Source organism: Euleptes europaea, chromosome 14 (assembly GCF_029931775.1).
Source record: "Euleptes europaea isolate rEulEur1 chromosome 14, rEulEur1.hap1, whole genome shotgun sequence".
Taxonomy (NCBI): domain Eukaryota; kingdom Metazoa; phylum Chordata; class Lepidosauria; order Squamata; family Sphaerodactylidae; genus Euleptes; species Euleptes europaea.
The window spans coordinates 19,150,133-19,176,391 of record NC_079325.1 but is presented as its reverse complement, the minus strand read 5'-3'; the positions used below and the strand labels follow the sequence as shown (position 1 = coordinate 19,176,391).

At 46.2% G+C, this 26,259-nt stretch overlaps 1 protein-coding gene across 2 annotated transcripts in view; it reads left to right on the top strand.

Annotated features, from left to right (window-relative positions):
- Window positions 1-26,259, top strand: part of RNF122 (ring finger protein 122) — a 40,607-nt gene that overhangs the window by 10,877 nt on the left and 3,471 nt on the right. For both annotated transcript variants that reach the window (XM_056860733.1, XM_056860732.1), the window contains exons 2-4: window positions 15,626-15,782; window positions 20,867-20,912; window positions 24,362-24,403. In XM_056860733.1, the coding sequence (XP_056716711.1) occupies window positions 15,626-15,782; window positions 20,867-20,912; window positions 24,362-24,403 (245 nt within the window). The remainder of the gene's footprint in view (window positions 1-15,625; window positions 15,783-20,866; window positions 20,913-24,361; window positions 24,404-26,259) is intronic.

The window sequence follows — 26,259 nt, the reverse complement described above, 5'->3', positions numbered from 1 at the left end:
TTTAGAGTGTAGAGAAGAAGAGTTGGCTTTTATACCCCAATTTTCTCTCACTTATTTAAGGAGACTCAAACCGGATTACAATTGCCTTGCCTTCCTCTCCCCACAGCAGACAACCTGTGAGGTAGGTGGGGCTGAGAGAGCTCTGAGAGAGCTGTGATTAGCCTAAGTTCACCCAGCAGGCTTCATGTGTAGGCATGGGGAAATCAACCCGGCTCACCAGATTAGAGTCCATCGCTCATGTGGAGGAGTGGGGAGTCAAACCCGGTTCTGCAGGTCACAGCCCACCATACCTAACCAGTACACCACACTGGCTCTTCCTTGCAAATGGAAAACTAGCATTGGCTTGTGGCTTGGGTGTCGGACTAGTATCTGGAAGACCTAGGTTTGAATCCCCACTTGTGCCATGGAAACCTGCTGGGTGATCTTGGGCCAGTCACGCAGACTGTCAGCCTAACCTACCTCACAGCGTTGTTGTGAGGATAAAATGGAAGAGAGGAGAATTAGGTAAGCCACTTTGGGTCTCCACTGGGGAGAAAAGTGCGGTATAAATGAAATGTTGGTCTGCAGTAGAACAGTTATATTTTAGTCCAATAGAACCTTGGACACCAACAAGATTTTGGGGGTATAAGCTTTCAAGCGTCAAGGCTCACTTCTTCAGATACAAGTAGGAATGGAGATCTCTTGCTGGCTGTTTACATTTTACATTTGCTGTTGATTTTAACGCAAAGGAACATTCCAAGCTGTAATCTACCCCCTAAGGTCTGAAATGGTATAGTCTGTTCTACTTACCGTACCTTGTTGTCCTGTGTGTGTGAACTGGATATCTGTAATAAGTGAACGAGCAAAGGGCACTGATGACGGCGGGTCTGTTATTCGCTCCTTGGGAATACGAGTTGGCCATGACTTTTCTTCATGGTGGGAGGCGAAGCAAAGAGGTACAGTGGCGGTTGAACGAACGTGGCTGTGCATGTTTTTACGCAGCAAACAACCTGTTGCTTAAGTTAACGCAAGACCAAATGTAAGAACTCCTGGTGCTCCCTTGGGGACTGGGCTTTAGAGTGCCCTGGGACTCACAAGAGAGGCTGCAGCTCTGCCCCTCCTAGGATCATAGAATCATAGAGTTGGAAGGGTTCCCCCAAGGGTCATCTAGTCCAACCCCCTGCACAATGCAGGAAATTCGCAACTACCTCCCCCCACACCCCCAGTGACCCCTACTCTATGCCCCGAAGATGGCCAAGATGCCCTCCCTCGCATCATCTGCTTAACGTCATAGAATCAGCATTGCTGACATGGCCATCCAACCTCTTCTTAAAAACCTCCAGGGAAGGAGAGCTTACTACCTCCCGAGGAAACCTGTTCCACTGAGGAACCACTCTAACTGTTAGAAAATTCTTCCTAATGTCTTGACTGAATGTCCCTCCCACATCCTCTTTCACCATCTACTATAACCAGCAGAGAGGGGTGAAAGAACAGCGCAGGAGGGATAGCAATGGCATCTTCTCCCAGTTCTTTGGATCGGCTCTGTTTCCAGCTGAGTATCTGGCAGCCCTGGAATATATTACAGCTGTTTGAAGTCATCTTTATTAATTGGCGATGCATCTGGACGTCATGGCAATCTGGCTGGGACATCTATCACCCTGTTGATCGGCAGGGTTGATTTAGGCTGTTCTGGCTGGCTTAGGTGGGTGTCTCCTCCCTCCCTCACTGCTCCATGTGTGTCGCTCCTGAAGCTGTACGCTCAGCGGAAGAGGACGACCATCCCAGATAAAAGGAGTGTACCGTCCTTCGGTGGAGGGTATACAGCAGGGGTGTCTAACTCATTTGTTACAAGGGCCAGATAGGACATAAACGTCACTTGGTTAGGCCAGGCCATGTGGACCATAAAATTTGATGCCAGGTACAGGAGGTACGAGGAAGCCCCATGGCGCAGAGTGGTAAGCTGCAGTACTGCAGTCCAAGCTCTGCTCATGACCTGAGTTTGATCCCGATGGAAGTTCGTTTCAGGTAGCCGGCTCAAGGTTGACTCAGCCTTCCATCCTTCCGAGGTCGGTAAAATGAGTACCCAGCTTGCTGGGAGTAAAGGGAAGATGACTGGGGAAGGCACTGGCAAACCACCCCATAAACAAAGTCTGCCTAGTAAATGTCGGGATGTGATGTCACCCCATGGGTCAGGAATGACCCGGTGCTTGCACAGGGGACCTTTACCTTTTACCTACAGGAGGTACAAACTTTATAGAAGACACAGACATAGCCAGTTAATGAAGTTATTTTTTACTTTTTACTTTAAAATGCAAACATGCTTAAAACACTCTTACAGTGTTATCTTGTATTTAACTATCTTTGATCATTGACACCTCGGGATTAGGGGGGTTCCTGCCATGGCTGGCTCATGGGCCAGATAAGAGCTCTCAAGGGGCCGGATACGGCCCCTGGGCCACATGTTTGACACCCCTGGTATACGGTAATTGGTGATTTGTCAGAGATGGTGTCCAGGGCAACTGATTGTGTATATGGTTTTGTATTACTGCCAGTGGCACAAGAGCACTCCCTGCACCGGAAACCAATTTACAATATAGTACTCATTGTTGAAATGCGTCCTAATGACTTCTCGGGTCCCTCTTGACTCACACCGACACCATGTAGCCGGGCTCCTTAATTTTTGCTTCGATCATGTGCGCTCTGATACCACTGAAGGGAATTTTCCATCCCGTCATAAATGGGTGACTAGCAGGTTTTTGGCTTATCGGCTCTAACCGTTTTGCTCGTATTCTGCTTCTCTCAATTGTTTCCAAGGGAAGCGAGAGAAGAGGTTGGATTGTTCATACTGCTGGGCAAATTCCCCTGGGCTCCGTTGAGAATTGGGCTTAGCTCACTAGGTTATTTTCCTGGGGTGGGAAGGGGGAATCAGAAAATAGCTCACTTCAGACCCCATTCAGTTCATAGTAAATCTGGAAGGTATCAGAGCCAGAATCCCATTCTCCAAGCCCCACGTACTCCCCTCTGAGCCCCAAAAATGTCCTTACCTGGCTGAGCTTCAAGGGAGGTCCTTCTCCCTTTCCCTAGCACCTAGGACACCAGCATTTGAAGCACAAGACTTGACTAATAGCAGCAGCAGCCGCCAAGTGGGTGGAAGTGGGAGGGAGAGGAATTTTTCCATGGCTCAGATTGCAATCCAAGCTTGAGAAGAGCTCTGGAGGCTGTTAACACTCTTCCCGGATTGGAGGCCTGTGTTCGGAGTCCCCACGGTTCATATGCTGAACCAGAGAATTACGGGCTGGGTCGTGATCTGTTTCTTTTTCAGCTGCCAGGCCTCCCAAAGTTCCCTTTTGAATTCCAAGGCTCTGAGGCTAGAGGTTCATTTTCATCCTTCCACAAAAGGCCTAGGCTGCAGTCCTGCGTGCAGGAGTAACCCCCACCCCCGAATTCAGTGAAACCTACATATGGTACATAGGATTGGGGCTGAGCAGCAGCTAAATTGGTGCCGTAAACTGAGTTCTGATGCTCCCGTAGAGAGAAGGCTGTTTTTCTTCCTGCAGGTCTTTGCTTTGAATTGATGCAGCAGGCAACCCAAAGTATATTGCACTTATACGTGAGGAGGAAATGTGATAAGAACATAAGAAAGGCCATGCTGGATCACACCAAGGTCCATCAAATCCAGCAGGCTGTTCACACAGTGGCCAACCAGGTGCCTCTAGGAAGCCCACAAGCAAGATGACTGCAGCAGCACAATCCTGCCTGTGTTCCACAGCACCTAATATAATAAGCAAGCTCCTCTTATCCTGGAAAGAATAGGTGTGCGCTTTCCACACACACTTAACACAGGCTGCTTGCATGTATGTAAAGCACTGTCAAGTCACAACTGACTTCTAGCAACCCCAGCAAGGGGGTTTCAAGGCAAGTGAGAGGCAGAGGTGGTTTGCCATTGACTTCCTGTGCTGAGCCTTCTCGGCTGGTCTCCCATCCTAATACCCGCCCGGTTTAGCTTCTGAGATCTGACGAGATCAGGCTATATACCATGCCACCTTCCCTGCAGGCTGCTTTTGGGGCAGATCAATGCTGTGAATCAAACAAAAGGACTGTGTGGTCCCTCTTGCTGACTGGAGCTGTCCCAGGCTGGCTAGGGTGATCAGCACCAGGGGAGAAGCAACCAAGGATTCTTCCTCATGTTGTTGCAGAGGCAGATTGCAGTTGGCAAAAGGGAAAGACCTCTCAACACTGGTTCTCCTTGTAGGGCTGTGGAGCTGCGGTTGGCATTTTGACAGTAATTCTAACCCCCCTTGCTAGTTCTTATAGGCCATGAGGTCCAGCAGGGATCAGAGAATATTTCTCCTCTGAACGGGTGACTCCTTGGAGTTGATCTGTGCAGCCGTATTGGTTGAGGAAGCATCCTGTGGCTTCAAAAAGCCACTGAAACAGGAAACCCTTTGTGCTATCAAGGGCATCTGTGATTTCCCATTGCTTCACCTCTATTTCTGGTTTGGCACTACAGTAGCTGCTTCAGATTCTGGAAAGGGGATATCTGGAAACTGTGATATCTGTCTCTGTGGGAGATGGATATTTTTGGAGTTGCAACCTGGCCTTATGCCTCCCAAATATTACAGAAAGCGGAAGCAGTGACCTCCAGCGAATGAGAGGCTATCTGTATTGGCCATATTTCAATGGCTAGACTTCAGGATGTACCACTACAGGTGGTATAGTCTTTCCCGCCAGCCAGATGGTGGCCCTGTTCAGGTTTCAGGGCTGAGACATCAGTGCCTAGCTAAAAGGTGCCCCTGTGATCTCTACAGTGCCTACACATATAGCTCAGGAGGGTTATCATATCACTTGACAGCCAATGTAGGGTTGTGATCCAATTGTCAGACCAAGAGTGCATACTTAAGAATAGAGATTTAAGCAAGATGATGGAGCTAGAAAGCCTACTCCTCTGCCTCCATTTTATCCTCACAACCGCCACCCTTTGAGCCAGCATGGTGTAGTGGTAAAGAGCGTGGTTTGGAGCGGTGGGCTCTGATCTAGAGAACCGGGTTTGATTCCCCACTCCTCCACATGAGCGGCGGTGGCTAATCTGGTGGACTGGATTTGTTTCCCCACTCCTACACACAAAGCCAACTGGGTGACCTTGGGCAAGTTACAGCTCTTTTAGAGCTCTCTCAGCCCCACCTACCTCACAGGGTGTCTGTTGTGGGCAGGGGAAGGGAAGGTGATTGTAAGCCGGTTTGAGTCTCCCTTAAGTAGTAGAGAAAGTCAGCATATAAAAACCAACTCTTCTTCTTTTTCGAGGTTGGTGAGGCTGAGTGTGTGTCCCAAGGTCACCCAGGAGGTTTCCACAGCAGAGTGGAAATTGGAACCCGGGTCTCGCAGATCCTAGTCCAACATTCTAACCACTGAAGAATGAAATGGGACCCTCTTGCAACAGGCTCAGTCTCCCTCTTAATCAGTGGTACCCAGTTCAGCTTGTGTATCATCCTTCAGTTCACAGTCCCAGCACCTTTATTGGAAGATACACAATACGGCCATCTTGCTGGAGCTAACCAAGGCTTGGTGTGGTTAGTCCCTGGATAGAAGACCTCCCTGGAAAGCACTCTAAGGTCGCTGCACATTCCATCAGAGTTGGTAGGGGTTAGCGGCTACCTTGTTGGGCTAGAATCTGGGAGCGCTAGGTTCTAATCCCCTCTCTGCCACAAAGTTCAGTGGGCGATCTTGGACCAGTCACACCCTTTGTCTCAGCCTAACTTTGAGATTTTTGAGAGGATAAAATGGGGAAAGGGGAACCATATATGCCACATGAACTCCTCAGCAGAAAAGTGAGATGCAAATGTAGTAAATAAAGAGACTTTCACCAGCAGGGTGGGATATTGAACTGAGGAACTGAAGAAAGGCTTCAGCTTGTTAACATAAACGATTTGCTACGGGAAATCCATTTTTGGCAGCATCCCTGTGGCAAACGGATTGTCCTCTCAAGTGCCTGAGAGTTGAAGGCTGGTGGGAACAGCTCAGCAATTGAGAACAAAACTAGTAGAAGCTACAGGACAGGCTGCGGAGGTATGTCAGTCAGCATAGGATTGCATTGTGTGTGCCATTTTCCCACCCCTATACACATACATATGCAGTTGCAATCTGCTAAGCATGAATGACCACATGAAGCTGCCTTATACTGAATCAGGTCCTTGGTCAATAAAGGTCAGTATTGTCTACTCAGACTGGCAGCAGTTCTCCAGGGTCTCAGGCAGAGGTCTTTCACATCACCTACTTGTCTAGTCCCTTTAACTGGAGACGCCAGGGATTGAACCTGGGACCATCTGCATGCCAAGCAGACGCTCTACCACTGAGCCACTGAGGTATGTCATTCCTTTTTCCCCCAGTGGGGACTCAAAGCAGCTTACATTGTTCTCCTCTCCTTATTTCATCCTCACAACCACCACTCTTTGAGGTAGGTGAGGCTAAGAATTTGTTATTGTCCCAAGGTCACCCAGGAAGTTTCCATAGTAGAGTGGGAATTTGAACCCGGGTCTCGCAGACCCTAGTCCAACATTCTAACCACTGAAGAATGAAATGGGATCCTCCTGCAATAGGCTCAGTCTCCATCTTAATCAGTGGTACCCAGCTCAGCTTGAGTATTGGCTATCAAAGCAAGACTCGCACTGTTGGCTCAGCATGGCAACTCTGTCTAAGCTGACCTTTCTTAAACAGTCTTGCATCTAATGAAGCAGACTGTTGCCCTCAAAAGCTACTACTGCAATAAATCTGTTAAATTTGTTGGAGCGGTGGACTCTGCTCTGGAGAACCAGGTTTGATTCCCCACTCCTACACATGAAGCCAACTGGGTGACCTTGGGCGAATCACAGCTCTCTCAGCCCCACCTACCTCACAGGGAGTCTGTTGTGGGGAAGGGAAGGTGATTGTAAGCCGGTTTGATTCTCTAAGTGGGAGAGACGGTCAGCATATAAAAACCAACTCTTAAATCTTTAAGGTGCTGCAAGACTCCTGCTTGTCTTTTCACTACAGGAGAATGAACACCGCTGGAATTTAACAGCAAATCAACTGCTTAAGTCTTCCTGCAACAGCAAAGACATAAGCCAGTGCTCAGTTATTGGGGGGGGGGGAGATTGCATTCTAAGAAAGCTTCTTCTGACCCCCAGTTTCCTTCCCTACAGGTTGTTTCTGGAGTGCTGGTAGCTGGGGAGGATATTTGAGCACTATTTGCACCCAAGTCTGAGCCAAATTCCCCCCTCCTCTTGCACCAGAAGCGCACCTCAGCCTCTGGGTTCACCACAAGATGGAGGGGAGAATTAGCCAGGTAGGAACCTCCTCCTCACGGGCTGCTCCCTCAGCAGCTCCAACAAATCAGCCAACGAGAACCCCCTAAGGAGACTGTCGCCCCAGTCTGTCGGGACCATTGCTCAACCTGGTATCTCCACACAATCGGCAGACAGGAGGATCCTTGGGAGATTTACGCCATGGTCCGAGTTCTCTCAGGACATCACAGTGGGCCTCCCTACCATCATCTCACTGGACAACTCCTTGCATTGACTTACCAAAGGCAAACTGTTCTTGCTTTCCTTCAGCCAACAATATTCTCCCACCCCCATCTGCCTGGGCCTAGTGCACGCATGTTATCTTCTGCTGCCAGGGAAGTTCCTCAATCATGTGAGGAGAGCATACACACACGCGGCCCTCACCCCAGATAGTGTTTTGGAGGAACGGATTGTTCCAGGCCAACTCTCACTATTATTTTCACCTTACTTTCCCTCTTCCTTCAACACGCAGGAGGTTCACATCCTGTCTTCGAGAGTAATTCTCACTGTGGTGTACTGTTTATATGTGTGTGTGCACATGCTCACGCCTTGCCTGGTTTCAGTCCACACTGGCATGTCAGTAAATGCTGCTTTAAATTGATAAGCTGGCTAGAAAGGAAATAGCTTGCAGCTTGAAATAGGATGAATCATAAGTATTGCCCCCACAGGCCTTTGAAACAAAAAGGAAAGTGAGAAACCGCATAATTATAAAAGTAAAGTAGCTTGTTCTAAAATCAAAGAAAGGCTTGCTTTAAAGTTAAAGACAATAGTGCTATAGGAATTAAAAAAATAGGACAAATCAGAATTTAATGATGAAATAACCATTATATCGCCATAAGGAGACTGGATAAAGCCCTGATCTAGAATAAGATAAATAAGGTTAAGATCACAGCACAGAACAACAGATCACATGAACACACATGAAGCTGCCTTCTACTGAACCAGACCCTCGGTCCATCAAAGCCAGTATTGTCTACTCAGACCAGCAGCGGCTCTGCAGGGTCTCAGGCAGAGGACTTTCACATCACCCTCTTGCCTAGTCCTTTTAACGGGAAATATCGGGGCTTGAACCTGGGACCTTCTGCATGTCAAGCAAACGCTCTACCACTGAGCCACAGCCCTCCCCAGATAGGTTGCTTGAAGCTGCCACAACAGTCTGTGACTTGTGGCTATTTTGACTGTGGTATTTATAGACTTGTACGTTTTGACAGCTTGAGATTGTTTCGACTTTGTTTTAGCATGACTCTTTATTTGGCGGCTTTGACGGTTTTGATTCTTATCTCCGTTGCATATATACCGTTACTCTGTTTTTGTATTTTTTTTTGCTCACATCAAGATGCAATCTACACTTAATAAAAGACATTACAAGGAAACGTTGAATCTCCTGCTCCTCAGTGCCCCTTTGGCCCTAATCAAATACTGGCTGGTGGAAGAATCCATGCAATCCTATCCCAAGGGGGTCGACTCATTATTGACCCCTGAAAGAGGTGGTGTAGTTAGGCTACCTAATCCTAACCTAACAATAAACATCAGCCTTGTTTGAACCCTCTGCACCAGCAGCTCAAGGATTAAGGGCTCCCACAGACGCATGTCTATTCTTTATATAATTAAAATAGCCATTTGTCCTTGGAGTTTTCTTTTCTTTTTTCCGTTTTGGTAGACATGTGTTGCTTGGTGCTGAACGGCTAGTGCTCAGCAACTGCTAATAGAGGGAGACTCGTTTCTCAGAGAATCGGACCCCCCACTCTGCCATCTTATTTTTTTTCCCCTTAATATATTGCTTATGATTTCTGAATTGTTATTAATCACCACTGGGGTTTGTTATTTTTCCTTCCCTGCTTTCTAACAGGCTTTCCTGTAACCGGCTCCAGCTGTTCTGATTCTCAGAGAAAAGGCAACATACCCTCTTGTTGTGGAGTGATTCTTTAAATAGTGGATTTGATCATGTTTTGATCATTTTCTATTTTTGGCCAGGAAACCGACGGCTGTTCCAAGCAATCCGTCTTGTCTTTGCTGCTGCTCCCGGCACTGATGAACAAGCACCCGTACTGCTGGGGCTGCATCAGATCTCTTGGTAGGGTTGCCAGGTCCTCTTCACCACCGGCGGGAGGTTTTTGGGGCAGAGCCTGAGGAGGGCGGGGCTTGGGGAGGGACTTCAATACCATAGAGTCCAATTGCCAAATCGGCCATTTTCTCCAGGTGAACTGATCTCTATTGGCTGGAGATCAGTTGCAATAGCAGGAGATCTCCAGCTACTACCTGGAGGTTGTAGAGGAAAAAAAGACACCACTGTACTGATACTGCACAGTTAGGAAATTAGCACAGGGGCGACACAACAATATTACAGGGTGCAAAAATATTCTATCGATAAGCTACCAAAGTGTGAGCAATATCAAAGCAAAAACAGTTTGTACAACACAATCCTATATCTACATAGTCCAATAAACTCTGATATACAGTGAGGGGAAAAAGTGCTTGATCCCCTGCTAAATTTGCCTGTTTGCCCTCTGACAAAGAAATGACCAGTCCATAATTTTAATGGTAGGTTTATTGTAGCTGTGAGAGACAGAATAACAACAGGAAAACCCCCAGAAACCCAGAAGACAAAAGTCAGAGATTGATGTGCATTATAATGACTGAAGTAAGTATTTGATCCCCTATCAACCAGCCAGATTTGGGTTAGGGTTCTGCTGTCGACAGAAGCAATCAATCCATCAGATTCCAAACTAGCCACCAAGACCAAAAAGCTGTCCAAGGATGTCAGGGACAAGATTGTAGACCTGCACAAGGCTGGACTGGGCTACAAGACTATTGCCAAGCAGCTTGATGAGAAGGTGACAACCCTAACCCTAACTGTCAACCTCCCTCGGTCTGGGGCTCCATGCAAGACCTCATCTCGTGGAGTTGCAATGATCATGAGAATGGTGATGAATCAGCCCAGAACTACACGGGGGGAACTTGTCAATGATCTCAGGGCAGCTGGGACCATAGTCACCATGAAAACAGTTGGTAACACACTACGCCGTGAAGGACTGAGATCTTGCAGAGCCCGCAAGGTCCCCTTGCTCAAGACAGCACATGTACAGGCCCGTCTGCAGTTTGCCAATGCACATCTGAATGACCCAGAGGAGAACTGGGTGAAAGTGTTGTGGTCAGATGAGACAAAAATCGAGCTCTGTGGCATCAACTCAACTCGCCATGTTTGGAGGAGGAGGAATGCTGCCTACGACCCCAAGAACACCATCCCCACCGTCAAACATGGAGGGGGACATATTATGCTTTGGGGGTGTCAAAGATGATTGAATCTTGAGTCCTTCGTTTTTCTGAACGTTTAATTACATATTATGTTAAACAATTGCTTAAACATTTTGGTGTGGTTTTTTTTCTCATGTAAGAAAAATGGTTTAAATGTGTGATGGATATCTGAAGGCAAGTACAGTTTTTCTGTTTTTATCACACAATCTACCACTGCTCTTCCATCATTTATGATTGTCAGACAGCTCTCTATTCATGCTGCATCCAAAACCATCTGGTTTTCAGCCAATCGAATTTGCACTGGCCTTGAAGTACATTCCTGTAGGAGCCTTTGATAGCCATCCTTTCTGTGACTCCAGGAGATGTGGGCAGTTTGTTTTGATGGACTAGTCATGAATAGTTTGCTTTGGCACCAGCCTTTCTCTCTGTCCATCCCTCTTTGAATTAGCTCATGCAACCAGGGATCCCGTCAACAGAAATGATGCTGTTGTAGCACCATGTTGCCAATCACATGGTTCCAGGACAAAACCAGGTTGGTCAATGAGCCAATTGCTTTGCTCTCACTTGGAGTTGTGGGGGCAACAGACTGACATCCCCCCCCCTCAGGAAATAACTTTCATGCTCTTTTGACCCCCAAAAAACATTTAAAATGGGGCTGCATTTTGGCAGCACAAAAGTTCTGACAAAATGCAACTTTTGGTTTTGGTTTGGCCGAAGTCATGACCGAGCCAGTCATACTGCAGCCATGAAGACCTCTGGGCATGGAGTAGGAGTCACTGGAAATGTTGGGGGGGAGGTATTTGTAAATTTCCTGCATTGTGCAGGGGTTGGACTAGATGGCCCTGGCGGTCCCTTCCAACTCTATGATTCTGTGTTTCTAAGAGCGCTTTTACACTTACCGAATAATGCACTTTCAATCCACTTTCAGTGCACTTTGCAGCTGGATTTTACTGTGTGAAACGGCAAAATCCACTTGCAAACAATCATTAAAGTTCATTGAAAGTGGAATGGAAGTACATTATTCAGCATGTGTGAAATCGCCCTAAGTGTGTCTCAGAGGTCACCTTGTTCACCCATTTGTGGCTCCAGGCAGAACAGTGTTGGGAGGAGGTAGAGGGCGTTAATGGGACTGCTGTACAATTGCCTTTTCAAGATCAAAGGCAGTTGAGCCCAATATAACTCCTTTGATTTTCTTCAGGTGTTTGTTTAGCCATCTATTCTGTTGTTGACTCAGCTACACAACCTAATTGGCGTAGCGCACGGAGGATTGAGTGCCGGAGTGCATAAGCACACATGCAGATGAACAAGTAATGTATTAGTTATTGTCATTTGCAAGAGTCAATTTTGCAAGATTCTCTGTAGAGAGCTTAATGTGAAGCAGTCTCGGTAATGCCAAACAGTGTCGGTATTGGACACTGGCATTTTTTTTGTAGATTGTAAAAAGCATGATCTCGCCAGAGACAAATTGATCACAATATACAGTAGGAGGTGGGGACCTGCCTTAAAGCAAGGTATAGTTGCAAAGTTATTGGCTGATACTGACCCAAATGTAACCCTCGCTGTGGCAAAAATTTTATCTATGGTTTTTAATGATACCTCTTTTTAACAGTACTGTTTAGATATTATATTTTTGTGTGTTTTGTGTGTTATTTGTGTATTATGGAATGTATTGAATTTGTTTTACTTATGGCCTGATGGTCCACAAGCATCAAGAATGGAATAAAAGAATAACAGGTAGCCTGATTTGTCTGTTGCTGCAAAGAACAGGTGTCTGAAGGCACCTAAAAGACCAACCAGTTTTTATTCCAGAATAAAAATGCAGTCCATGAAAGTTTATGATGGAATAAAACCTTGTTAGTCTTTAAGACTCTTGCTTATTTATAACATAAAACAAGTGTACCTGTTTAAAGGGGTATGTTCAGCTGTAGCAGCCTGATAGCCCAGCCTAGTCCAATCTCTTCAGAATTTGGAAGCTAGCCACGGTTAGTACTTGGAGGAGAGACCACCAAGGAAGAATGGGGTTGCTGTGCAGAAGAAGGTAATGGCAAATCGCCTCTGCTCATCTCTTGTCTTGAAACCCCATGGTCCTGAGGTCACCATGAGTTGGTTGCAACTTGAAAGCACATAATTATTATTATGTTCATCGGTAGCTGCCTGGAATTGATGTTGTGGCCTCTATGCCAGCGTGGCAGGTGGTTGCTCAGTGCTAATTCACACAGGCCTGTAAAAACAGGCCTGTCTGATCAATTGATGGCTGTTTTTAGTGGTCAGCATGTCAGACTAGGACCTGGAAAATCCAGGTTCAAATCTCTACTCGGCTTGAAGTTCACTGGGTGACCTTGGACTAGTCATTCAGCCTAATCTACCTTGTCAGGTTGTTGCGAGGAGCAATCTAGGTGGGGAGAACCATGCCCGCCACTCTGAGCCCCTTGGAGGAAGTGAACGGCTGTCCTCAAAGTATTGTGTGATCTAATACAAAAGTATAGTCTGGTTTGAGGTGGCTACTTCAGTGAAGCACTTAAGTTGATGTAGCACTCATAGAGGGATGAAGGTACACCTCTGGTCTTGCCAAGTGAAGGAGGCTATCTTCAGTGCCGTTCTCTTCTCCACATCTTACTTCATTTGTTGTCTGGCCCAATCGGTGTAGTGGTTAGAGCATCCAAGATGGGGGGAGGGCCTTGAGTTCAAATTTCTGCTCAGGCAGTGAAGATTGCCTGGTGACCTTGTGCCTGTTGCTCCCTCAGAGGATTGTCGTGAAGCTAAACTGGAAGGGGAGAGAACAGGTTTGTTACCTGGGCACCTTGGAGGAAGGTTGGGATAAATATGGGATTGAGATCAGGTTTGAGGACTAGCTGCTGGAGGGGCTCGGCATTATTTACCAACACTGACCACTATGGGCATATTATGCTATTGTTAAATAATCTTCAGTGATTTCCAATTTGTTTCTGGACTCAATTCAAAGTACTGGTTTTGACTACTACTAGTAGTATGACTTCCAGCGGCCTGAGTATCTAAATGACCACTTTCACTTTCAGGAACCTGGCCATCAGTTAAGGTCATCATTTCAAGAACTTGGTTATTTTTTAATTTTATTTTGACTATTTATATCCCATTTTCCCCCCAGTGTAAATCTAAAGTGGCTCACAATGTCCTTCTCCCCTTCTCTGTTTTAATCTCACGCTATTATTGTTGTGTATTTATTTATGGTTCAAAAAGGTGATTTAATAAAGGGGACTGTGGACCACACCACTGTGTATAGCATATATTATCTGTTTGTGTATAGCATATATTATCTATAGCATATATTATCTATACACCACTGTGTATAGCATATATTAATCTATCTATATAATTCCAATTTTTGGCATTGTTGATACATGTCAAATATTTGAGCTTTGTTTTCAGATTTCTGATAATCCTAGCCTTATTACTTAGTTTATAAGATGTGTTATTATGTTGATTGCACTGATTTACATTGTTTAATCCTCTTTGGCTCTTAGTGAAAAAGATGGGCTGTAAGAAACATAAATAAAAATAAATTTAAACCATTTCTATGCCACCTTCCTACCCACTTAGGGACCCCAAGGTGGTGACCAATCAAAACTATTAAAACAAGCTTTCTAAAAATAAAAATGACAATTTAAAAAAACGCACAGACAGGAAAGAAGGGGCAGTATACAGTAACTACCCTGTGAGGTAAGCTGGGCAGAGAGTATCCTAAGGCCATCCTGTAAACCTCCATGGAAGAATGAGGATTCAAATCTTGGTGGTCTTACTATGCTGTAGCCAAACCTTCAGAAATAAGAAAAAGTGTCATTGAGAAGGCCTTTTCGGTGGTGTCCCAAGCTCTGGAACTCTGGAGCGAACCACATTTAGGCCCCATGAGAGTCTGTCCTTTTCTTTGATACTTTGAATGGTAATGAAGAGTCGTTTTGCCAGCGTGGTGTAGTGGTTAAATGGTGGTTTGGAGTGGTGGCGTCTGATTTGGAGAACCAGGTTTGATTCCCCACTCCTCCACATGAGCAGTGGACGCTAATCTGGTAAACTGAATTTGTTTCCCCACTTCTACACACAAAGCCAGCTGGGTGACCTTGGGCGAGTCACACTCTCTCAGCCCCACCTACCCCACAGGGTGTCTGTTGTGGGGAGGGGAAGGGAAAAGTGATTGTAAGCCGGTTTGATTCTTCCTTAAGTAGCAGAGAAAGTCGGCATATAAAAACCAACTCTTCTTCTTGCCTAGTTTGATGTGGCTGTTTACTCATCACGTTCTCCTGAGCATATGCACGTGATTTTGCATCTTCCAAATTATTATTTATTGGGTAATCGTAATGTTGATTTGTACTTGTTTTATTTCACCTTTATAGGGGACTCGACAAATGGAGCAGTCCATCAATAGCAATCAGTGTTCAGAGGCAGTGCGCCTTAGCGTAGCAGTGCTGTGAGAGACAACAGCAAGAGAAGGCTTTAGATCCAGCTTGGTGTAGTGGTTCGAGCATCTAACTAGGTTCTGGGAGATCCAGGTTCAAATCCCCACTCTGCCCATGGAAACTGGTGGAGCGACTTCAGGTCACTCTCTCTCTCTCTCTCAGCATAACGTGCACAGGGTGGTGGTTGTGAGGATAAAGTGGAGGATGGGAGAACGATGTTGTAAGTTGCTTTGGGTCCTAAGTGAGGAGAAAAACAGGATATAAATATCTAAATAAATAAGTGGACTTCTAGGAGCATTTGTTTAGCCAGCGTGGGAAATGAGAGGCTGACTTAAATGGACTCTTGATCTGATCCAGCAGGGCTGCTCTTCTAGGCTTATGTTCTCCGTTTCTTTATCGGTTTTGTTTGCAAGCCACTTTGAGGGCATTTATGTTGAAAGGCAGAATATAAATTCTTTAAATAAATATGTCAACCAGTTCTGGCCACCGGCCAATCAATATATATTCTAAATTATACTAGAGTCAGGGGCGGGGGGGGGGGGAGAAGAGAGGGCTCAAATTTATTGCTCAGGCGAAGAACATCCTCCTTCTGTGCTCTGCTTGCCTTCACTCCAGTCATTTGTCTTCTGTCTCTTTCCTTGCTTCAAGGATGCTTCTGCGGTTTGGGGCTGATTTATACCAACAGATCTTGCACGATGCCCCCCATCACCTTCCAGGATTTACCGTTGAACATCTACATGGTGATTTTTGGCACTGGCATCTTCGTCTTTGTCCTCAGCCTCATTTTTTGCTGCTACTTCATCAGGTGAGTAATAACCTTTGGGATTTCGGAAGCACAGATGGTGCAGCAGTGGGGAGTTCAGAAGAGGGGCGCACCTGGGTTTCTGACTGCAATTGATCCTTCCAGTCATATGGTCTTCCTTATCATATGGGATTAAAGAGGACTGCAGCTTCACATCATTCAAGCCCAATCAGTGAATTAATCCTTCTTTCAGAGACAGGGCTGAAAGCGAATGGGGGTCAGTGGATCAGAGTTAGAAGGGACCACCAGGGTCACCTAGTCCAACCCCCTGCACAATGCAGGAAATTCACAACTACCTCCCCCACACACACACAGTGCCCAGAAGATGGCCAAGATGCCCTCCCTCTCATGAACTGCCTAAGGTCATAGAATCAGCATTGCTGACAGATGGCCATCTAGCCTCTGCTTAAAAACCTCCAGGGAAGGACAGCTTACCACCTCCCGAGGAAGCCTGTTCCACTGAGGAACCGCTCTAACTGTTAGAAAATTCTTCCTAATGCCTAGATGGAAACTCTTCTGATTTAATTTTAACCCGTTGGTTCTGGTCCGACCTTCTGGGGCAACAGAAAACAACTCGGCATCATCCCCTATATGACAGCCCTTCAGGTACGTGAAGATGCTTATCATATCCCCTCTCAGTCTTCTCCTTTTCAGGCTAAACATACCCAGCTCCTTCAACCTTTCCTCATAGGACTTGGTCTCCAGACCACCCCTCACCATCTCTGTTGCCCTCCTCTGGACACGTTCCAGCTTATCTACTACATCTTTCTTAAATTGTGGTGCCCAAAACTTAACACAGTACTCTAGGTGAGGTCTAACCAGAGCAGAGTAAAGCGATACCATCACTTCACATGATTTGGACACTATACTTCATGGTTTGCCTGGAGCTCTGGGTCATCCCACCTTTGAGGAGGGGCCATGGCCCAGTGTGTCACTGGCCACAAAGATGTGTCACTGGCCACCAAGACTAGATTAATTCATGCCATCGTATTCCGTATTACTATGTATGGGTGTGAAAGCTGGACAGTGAAGAAAGCTGATAGAAAGAAAATAGATTCCTTTGAAATGTGGTTCTGGAGGAGAGTGTTACAGATTCTGTGGACTGCCAAAAAAACAAATCAATGGGTTATAGATCAAATCAAGCCTGAACTGACCCTAGAAGCTAAAATGACTAAACTGAGGCTATCGTATTTTGGTCACGTCATGAGAGGACAAGAGTCACTGGAAAAGACAGTCATGCTAGGAAAAGTTGAGGGCAGCAGGAAAAGAGGAAGATCCAACAAGAGATGGATTGACTCAATAAAGGAAGCCACAGCCTTCAGTTTGCGAGATCTGAGCAAGGCTGTCAAAGATAGAACATTTTGGAGGACTTTCATTCATAGGGTCAACATGAGTCGGAATCGACTTGACGGCACTTAACACACACACACACATGGCCCAATGGTAGAACATCTGCTTTTCACGCTCCAGACTCCTCCTGTCTGACCTATTCAGTTTAGTTCTGCACAACCCTAGTGAATGTGTCAAGATCCACAACCACCTATGATTAAGTTCCAGCTCCAGTGCAAATGAGTGCCTGTATGCAAATATGCATTTAGGCATTACTTAATTATACCTTTGGATGCATCCACTCCCCTCTTAAAGCCTTCCAAGCTGGCAGCCATCACCACATCCTGGGGCAGGGAGTTCTCTGTAACCTAGAGATCACTTGTGATTGAGATCCCTGCTGGATCAGACCAGTGGTCTATTTAGTCCAGCATCCTGTCTCACACTGTGGTCAACCAGTTCCTCTGGGTGTCCAGCAACAGCGTATAGAGGTCAGTGGATTCACAACTACCAGCGTATTCTGATTGTGGAGGTTCCCTTTAGTCACCATGGCTAGTAGCCACTGATGTTCAATTCCAGGGGAAATCCAGGCCCCCGCCTTGAAGTTGATAGTCCTAGCAGTCAATGGGAAATGTTCTGCCGGCCAAGTTCATGGCAGAGTAATCACACAATCTCTTTACAGTCTGCTGAACTTTTGAATCAGCTGAAGACGTTTTTGAAAGCCAGGGCAGAAATTCTAAATGGCTTTCTCTCCAATCAACATGGCGCACAGTCCCTTGGAAGGTTTCCCACACAATCCCGGTTGAAATGTACAGACTTTATTTATAAGGTCCTGGGGTTTGTCCCTGGCATTCAAAATAAGCTCTGGGGCTGAGCCTTGGAGGACTTGAAAGTAGGCCCTGTCCAAGATCAGGCAATTGTGCAGGCAGTGTCCAAGACTGGTCTGGTTTTTCCTAACCAGAGATGACTATTGTCTCTGTGTGGGTCATGAACGTATAGCAGATGGTGGGTGTTGGAATGCAGCGCTGGGTTCAGCCTTGATCGGAGGAGACTTTGGCCAGCGCCACGTAGGATGTGCTAACAGATTAGAGAGTGTATGAATGTGGCTCTGTCCTGTGAGGTCCCTGAGCTCTTGGCTGTAGACTTAAGAACAGTGAAGCTTTTTATCAGGCCTCCTGAGCAAATACAAATTTGACGTGATTTTAGGGCTACTTCCCATGCTAAGCCAGGCCCGGGTCACTGACCTCCACAGCAGCTCAACCCACTGATGAAATCGTCATGGCCGGGCAGACAAAGGGCACTGCTCATCGGAGACCTGCTGCTCCCATCGTGCGCCCAGAGCGGCCTGCCACTGCCACCCCCAATATAATCACCTGCAAAAGAGTTGCTGAAGAGTCTGCATCTATTAAGTCCAAATGCTTTGCATGCCTCTTGTATGGGGGTTCCAACCTCTGAAGACAAAACAGAGGGGCCTGGACTCAGGCTTTACTACTCCAGCCTTGAGGTTCGTTTCTGGGAGGGTAAGAGCCACGCACAAACTCGCCTCACAGCTTTGCTCAAATCAGTCAACAGAATTTATTGAGTACAGAGAGAGAGAGGAAAAAAAGCAAACTCTCATTCCAACACAGGCAGTAAAAAAGAAACTTAAAACAATTAAGTAGCCGTGCTAACTACTCACAAAGCAAAACTGATCGCATATGGTCTTACTGCCAGTTCCCGTGGCCCAAGATGATAACCTGAAAGGAGCTCTCCGTGGAAACACCCTCCCTCCTTCACATCATGGGCCTCATTAGTTTCAGGTGTTCCCAGTACCCTCCCATCAGTAATTCCCTAGGGCATGAACCTCTCAAGGCCAGAATGCTCTTTGAGCCAGCCCAGCTGTTATGACAGCTTCTTTCTTACACCACTAATTGGGTGGGCTCCTAGAATTTGAAGTGGTAGAACAGACGGGGTGGTGTTGTTTTTTTAAAGCCTTTTACCATAGTTTCAGGAGATTGTTTCAGGAGGGCAGACATGTTAGTCTTCAGTAAAGGTATTCCCCTGTGCAAGCACCGGGTCATTCCTAACCCATGGGGTGACGTCACATCCCGACGTTTACTAGGCAGACTATGTTTACGGGGTGGTCTGCCATTGCTTCCCCCAGTCATCTTCCCTTTACCCCCAGCAAGCTGGGGACTCATTTTGCCGACCTCGGAAGGATGGAAGGCTGAGTCAAGTTTGAGCCAGCTACCTGACAACCGACTTCCATCGGGATCGAACTCAGGTGGTGAGCAGAGCTTTTGACTGCAGTACTGCAGCTTACCACTCTGCGCCACCGGGCTCTTATTAGTCTGCAGTAGCACGACAGAAGTCAAGTCCGGTAGCGCCTTAGAGACCAACCGTTTTTTTACAGGGTCTAAGCGTTTGTGAGTCAAAGCTCACTTCGTCAGAAACAAATGACAAAGTGAGCTTTGATTTATGAAAGCTTAGCCTCTGGAAAAAATGTGTTGACCTCTTCAAGGTTCTGTCGGACTCAGATGTGGTTCCAGACGTTCCCAAAATCCGTCGAGCACCTTTGTCCTTCACCCACTGTGAGTCAGCAGCCGTGCCTCTTGAACATCAAACGGCCAGTGTGTTGCCAGGCACGCTGCCAAGCCGAGAGGACCAGCGCTTGTTCTGATGTCACAGGAAATGGCAGGAAGTTGGCGGAGGGTGTTGCTCATGTGGCTGGGCCAGAGAGATGCATTGTTTCTGAAGAATGAAGGGAAGATGTCTTGGTCCCATCTTCTATTTAAGGAAAAGTTATTTTTAAACTGTGTATTCATCTGCAGCTGGGACATCTAGAGAGAACCAAGCAGATTACATAGGGCTACTGTCTCTTGACTACTTGGAACTTCCAATTGGTGAGCCATTGGTCTCAGCCGGACTTCCTTGGAGTTGCATCTTGACCAGGTGCTGCACATGGCTCGGCAAAGAACTTGCTGCTGGCTCGGGGAGCAGCTGTGGCAGGAGCAGAATCGGCTGTCTCTGGGCCCAGCCCGGATTGCTGCTTGAACACAAAGAATCTGTGTCTGTACAAAACAGGGCTGTTAGTCACGGTCAGTTTTCAGCCTCCCACAGCTCAGGCCAGCTGGATTTTCTTCCACAGCAGCAAACGGGCATTTGTCCTCAGCTTTGGTTCAGCTGAGCCTTGACCAGAAGCTCCAGAGGAGGAGCTGGGGTTGCCAGGTCCCTCTTCACCACCGGCGGGAGGTTTTGGGGCGGAGCCTGAGGAGGGCGGGGTTTGGGGAGGGGAGGGACTTCAATGCCATAGAGTCAAATTGCCACAGCAATCCTTTAAACTGGAGATGCCAAGGATTGAAGCTGGGGCCTCCTTAGGGTTGCCAGGTCCTACCTCTCCTCCGGCGGGAGACTTTTAAGGCACAGCTCGGGATCACGTGGCGACGCGTGGACGTTATACGGCATGTTCACAAACATTCCAAGTGCTTGGGGAAACACAGCTGTTGGTATGTTTGCAATCCAGTTTCTGTAAAGTGAGGGGCACTTGGTCCCTTGGTTACTTGGCATAAGGAGCTGATGGGCAAATGAAGTGTCGAAAGAGGAGCTGTTTGTCGAAGTGAGTGAAAGGATATAAAGGTGTTATTTAGGAGCATAATGCCTGGCTTGCAAGGGTTGGAGGGGTGTGTTTTGCATGGCCGGCCATGGGCAAGTATTCGTGCTTTCCAAGAGGCGCTGGGGATTCTTTTGCTAACTGTTTTTGGTAATGTTCATTTTCTTTGCAGCAAACTTCGGCATCAGGCACAGAGTGAAAGATTTGGATACAAAGAGGTAAGGGAGGCGGGTGGGCTGGTTTTATGTACTTTTCCTGATGCTTTCTGGCCTGAGATCAAATGAGTCATTTCATGTTATGAATGGGTGTGGGGAGGAGCAGAGATGTTTCTCACTGAACCTTCAGACAGTGGTTTCTAGGGCTGGCTGAGCCCCCTAATGTACAGCTGGAAGTAGTGGGAACATTCTGGGCAAAACAGGAATGCTTAGCCACCACCTATGTAAGTTATCTGGCCTGCTATTTCCTGTTAGCCATATCAGTGGTTAAGTATCAGTCTTCTCGCCATGGCCAACCAGATGCCTACATGCAAATTGTGGAAGCCAAGCCCTCCCTGCATTGTTGATCTCAAGCAGCTGGTGTACTGAGGTACTCTGCCCCTGAACACTGAAGTTCTATTTAGCCATCAGGCTTACAACCATTGATGCATCGCCCCCCCCCCCCCACTTTCTGAATCAATCTAGTCTCCCTCTTATGGACAGCTAAGCTAATGGCCATCACTACATCCTGTGGCAATGAGTTCCCTAGGTTAATTGTGCATTTGTGTGAAGAAGTGCGTTCTTTCCTCTCTCCTGGATCTGCTGCCAGTCAATATCATTGAGTCCTTCCCTGAGTTCTACTGTTATGGGGAAAGAAGAAAAAGTTCTCTCTCTCTCTACTTCCCCCACAGTATGTGTTATTGTGTTGTTTTTCCCACACACACTTAGTTTTCCTTTTTTTCCTAATTGGAAACCCCCAAGAGTGGTGGACTCTAATCAGGAGTACTGAGTTTGATTCCCCACTCCTCCACATGAGCAGCGGACTCTAATCTGGAGAACCAGGTTGCTTTCCCAGTTCCTACACATGAAGCCAGCTGGGTGACCTTGGGCTAGTCACTCTCAGCTCTACCTACCTCACAAGATGCCTGTTGGGGGTGGAGGGAAGGGAAAGTGATTGTACGCTCCTTTGAGACTCCTTATGGTTGAGAAAAGCGGGATATAAAAACCAGCTCTGCTTCTAAAGACCATAATGACCTGAAACAGTCCACATTGCTGGATACAGGCAATCAGGGAAATAGAGCCCATTTCTCTTATTCCCCTAACATTTGAAACCACCAAAAGGAACATTCTGCAGAGACCTTAATTCACATCTATGCTTCTGCTTGATTGACTGGAGATCCACCCACAGGAATAGCTTTATCCCTTTGCTGGGCCTAGCCTTGTCCAAGACAGAATCCAGCTGCTGCATCTCAGGGTTTAATCCAGGCTTAGAAACCCAGTTCGTGTGCTCAGAGGCTGAACTGCAGTGAAGATGTGCAGCTGAGTTCATGGCTAAAGTAACAAAAAGAGGCTTTAAATCAGTAGGGGGCTGCATTGCCAACTGGCCTGGAGAGAAAAACAATGTCTTCTCCTTTTTAATAGAGGCTTAAAGGGATGTTATTTACCAGGTGCTGTTATTTACCTCCATGCCATGAAAAGCTTTAACCTCCCATTTCCCTCAATTAAAAGGAGCAGATATTTTTCTCCAGACCAGTTAGTCACCCAGCAGGAGGGAAGAACAAGGCACATGCATACCCTGGCAGCAAGCACATTCATTGGTGCCGCTTGGCGTGATATCTGAATGAAGCCTTGGAGATCTCCCAGAAAGTGGCCAGTGGTCCCCTAACAGACCACAGTTCACTTTTTGCCAACCCTGTTTCATGACTTAAACTGCAGTCCTCTGGTATTTCCTGGGGAATATTCCTGGATAGGACTTGCTTCTGAATAGGCCTGTTTAGGATTGAGCTGTACAATCTAAATAGGTTTGCCAAGTCCCCCCTCTCCTCCGGCGGGAGGTTTTTGGGGCGGAGCTGGGGCAGGGATCACGCGCGACCATGCCGCCGTGATTACGTCACTTCCGGTTTATACTCGGAAGCTCTGAATCACGACACTAGGGTTTTGGGGGGCTGAGTGGTAATGTGGCCCATTGCAATACGGCGCTGGAAGTGACATAATAGTGTTGGTGTGGCCACACACACGATCCTCGCTCCTGAGCTGGCCAATAGATTGGCAGCCAATTGCCGCCAATCCAAGCAACTTGGCAACCCTTAATCTAAACCACAAGTGAGTGGGGTTTTTTTGAAATTTTTTATTGTTTTTTGGTTACAACATATCCATCAATCACTCAAATATAAATTTGTAAAATAAACATTATCTTCAAAAATTGTAAATAATCATAAACAATAAGGACTCCCCCTCCCCCCTCCTCTATCAATTTGATGTACCAGTTCTCCCTTTTGTATTTTAATTTCTAATCAAAAAAATTACCTAATAATTTTATAAGTAAAAATATCAATATACATTTATAGATTACCTATATTGACCTTCATTTTTCTAATTGTAATGGTAATCTAAAAACATTTATCAATCTTTAATAATAAAAATATTCAAATTGATACTATTATGTTCAAAACTGGATTAGAACAGTGTATATCCTTTACATTCTCCCATATATAATTCATTTTCACAGTATATCCTCTATGCCTCCCATTCTCCCACAAACTCCACATTCTCCTTTTGATTTATTAACGCAGTAAGTTTAGCCATTTCTGCCAGTTCTAACATTTTTTTGTATCCAATCACTTTTATCTGGTACCTCTGACGTTTTCCATTTTGCTGCATGCACCAATCTTGCAGCCGTGGTGGCATATATCAAAAATAGTCTCTTGAGTTAAAATAGATTCCGGTATTATACTTAACAACATCATTTCCGGTGTTTTAGGGATATTTTGTTGCAAAATCAGTCTGAGTTCATTGTAGATTATATCCCACACCAGTGAGTCTTGAGAACGGATGTACTACATAGAATGTGTCTCTCCCCACGGAGACTGATCTGTCCCCTTCTGTTGTCATCTTCCGCCAGTGGGGGAAAGACTTCTTTTGTTTCGTTGGGCATTACCTCAGTGATCCCTTCTTCCTGACCAATGTTTTTAATTGTTGTTTTTATGTCTTTGTAAGTATTTTCAGCTCTGGTTTTAAATTGTTTTGATGATCTATGTTGGGGGAGAGGGGGGGTTAATGGTTTTAAAATGTGGCCTTATTGTGTATGTTTTAATTTGTTAGCTGCCTTGGTGGCCCTTGTGAGGGCAGATGTTTTGTAAATAAATGAATAAATAAAGTATATGAGTATAATTGCCTGCAGAGCAGAAGTTTCAAGAGATCAAACCAAGAATCAGCTGCTGGGGCAGATTAAAAAAAAAAGTTTGAAAGAACAGAAACTTTGGTATAATGGGGGAAATAAAATAGTCCACATTCAACTCATGTGCCCACCCAGCGAGCCTGTCTGGTTTCTGCATAAGCCAAGATTTTCAGTGTTCAATAGCTGCTGCTGTCTGCCTGCACACAGATCGGCAGGATCAAAATACCTGCCCTGGTTATTTAGCTCCATGTCCTGATCCTAATCTGCCTGCTTCTCTTTCCTGTCTTCCTCCCAGGTGGTTTTGAAAGGTGATGCCAGAAAACTAAACTTGCATGGGGTGAGTGCAGAACACACTTTGATTAACTTAGAGAAGAGGCTGGCATTTTACCCAGTCTTTGGAAAACAGGGGCTCCCTTGTGTTTTCTTCCTGGGCCACAGAGAGAATACAAAGGCCAATCATTACTCGCTGAAACACGTGTCTGTGAATCTATGCAAATATGCAGTAACCCAGGGAATATCCGTGCGGCTGAGCTAAACAAAAGCATCTTGATGCAAACCCTTCAAGCAAACCCATTGCAAAAAGAGGGGGGGAAATCCTACCTCAGATGAATAGAAAACTGTCTTTTTAGGAGTGCATCTACACAGGTACCTTGAATGGCTTTAGGCATGTGGTATAGTAGTCAGAGCGTTGGAGTAGGATCCAGGAGAGCCAGGTTCAAATCCCCAGCCTGCCTTGGAAGCATGCTCTGTGACCTTGGACCAGTCACACATACTCAGCGTAGCCTACTCCACAGGGAGGTTGTGTGGATAACATGGAGGAAAAGGGAATGATGTAAACTGCTTGGCATCCCCTTTGGGGAGAAAGTCTGGATTTAAATGAAGGAAGTAATGATGATGATGATGATGATAATGAATATGCATCCAACTTCTGTAGACCACATGCTCTGGGATCTCCTGGCCCTCCATTAGGGCAAACGCTGCTATATAAAACGACAAAGTAGCCCCCTCAGATGGAAGTGGTTGGAAGAGATGGGGTGGATCCAACCCCCCTCCTTCCACTCCACTGGGCACAGTTTGTTCCCTTATTAACATATTTATTGCCCACCTTTCCTTTTGACACAAGTTTGATACCTTGCTCCAAACTAAGGAGTCTCTCTCTTCCATTGGAAGATGAGCCACTTAAAATGGAGGAAGGCTCCTTAGGATGGAGAAAGGCTGCTTGGAGGATGGTTGGATCCACTCAGTATCATAGTCTAATTTGGCTTCATGCATAAATTAGCAATATACCCTTGTGTCATCTGCAATGCCTGCCTAAGGAGACTTAATCTTGAGTCGGCCCTGTCCTGCATCAATGCTTACTTGTGCATGTGAATAACTGCAGGCGCTGCAAATGCCCAGCAGTAGTCAATGTCGGCATGGGGAACAGATGGCTTATTTTCCACGCTTTGGTGTTCAGGCACCATACGCGGCCATCTGGGCACACGCTGCTCCCAAGAAAAGCTTCAGCACTGCTTGTTACGTATGTCCATCCACCACTGCTCATAGCAGTCTACCACAACACCACTGCAAACATCTTTTTTCAAATGTGTGCGGCAACCTGCCAAAACCTATATCCTGTGTCCTCTGTGAGATGGAACTCCACTTTGCAGGGCTTGTTTTGCATTTATCCCACAGAGCCCTCAACTCAACAGTTGCAGGAACGGAGGGTGACAGAGCCAGAAGCTGCCCCAAAACTCCTAAAAATGGGCCCAGCTGCAAACTGCAGTCCCATGGCTAGAGGAGTAAAATTTCTGGAAATTTTGAAGCCACGGGTGTCAGGGGAAGGGGAACCAACAGGCTTTTTTTAGGGAGAGGAACTGGAAATGACGAATTACTTGCTTGTCGAGTGTGAGCTTCGGTTACTGCTTTAACAACATTACATGTGTCACTTATGGCTTAGTTAGCGTACAAAATAGTTCTATTCGGGCTGTTTATAAAATCTAAATTACAGATTTGTTTTGCACAAGCAGCATTGCAAACACATCCAGTATTAAAGAGAGCTCTGCAAAGAGATGCATCCTGTGCTCCCTCCGCACATGCAGCTTAGGTTCTGTTTGTTTGTTTTTGCCATCTGTGCAGTAAGAAAAATTAAAGTTGCAAATACACAACACATTTTTCTGTTTCCCTCCCCCCAGCATTTACATCTCTGCCTAT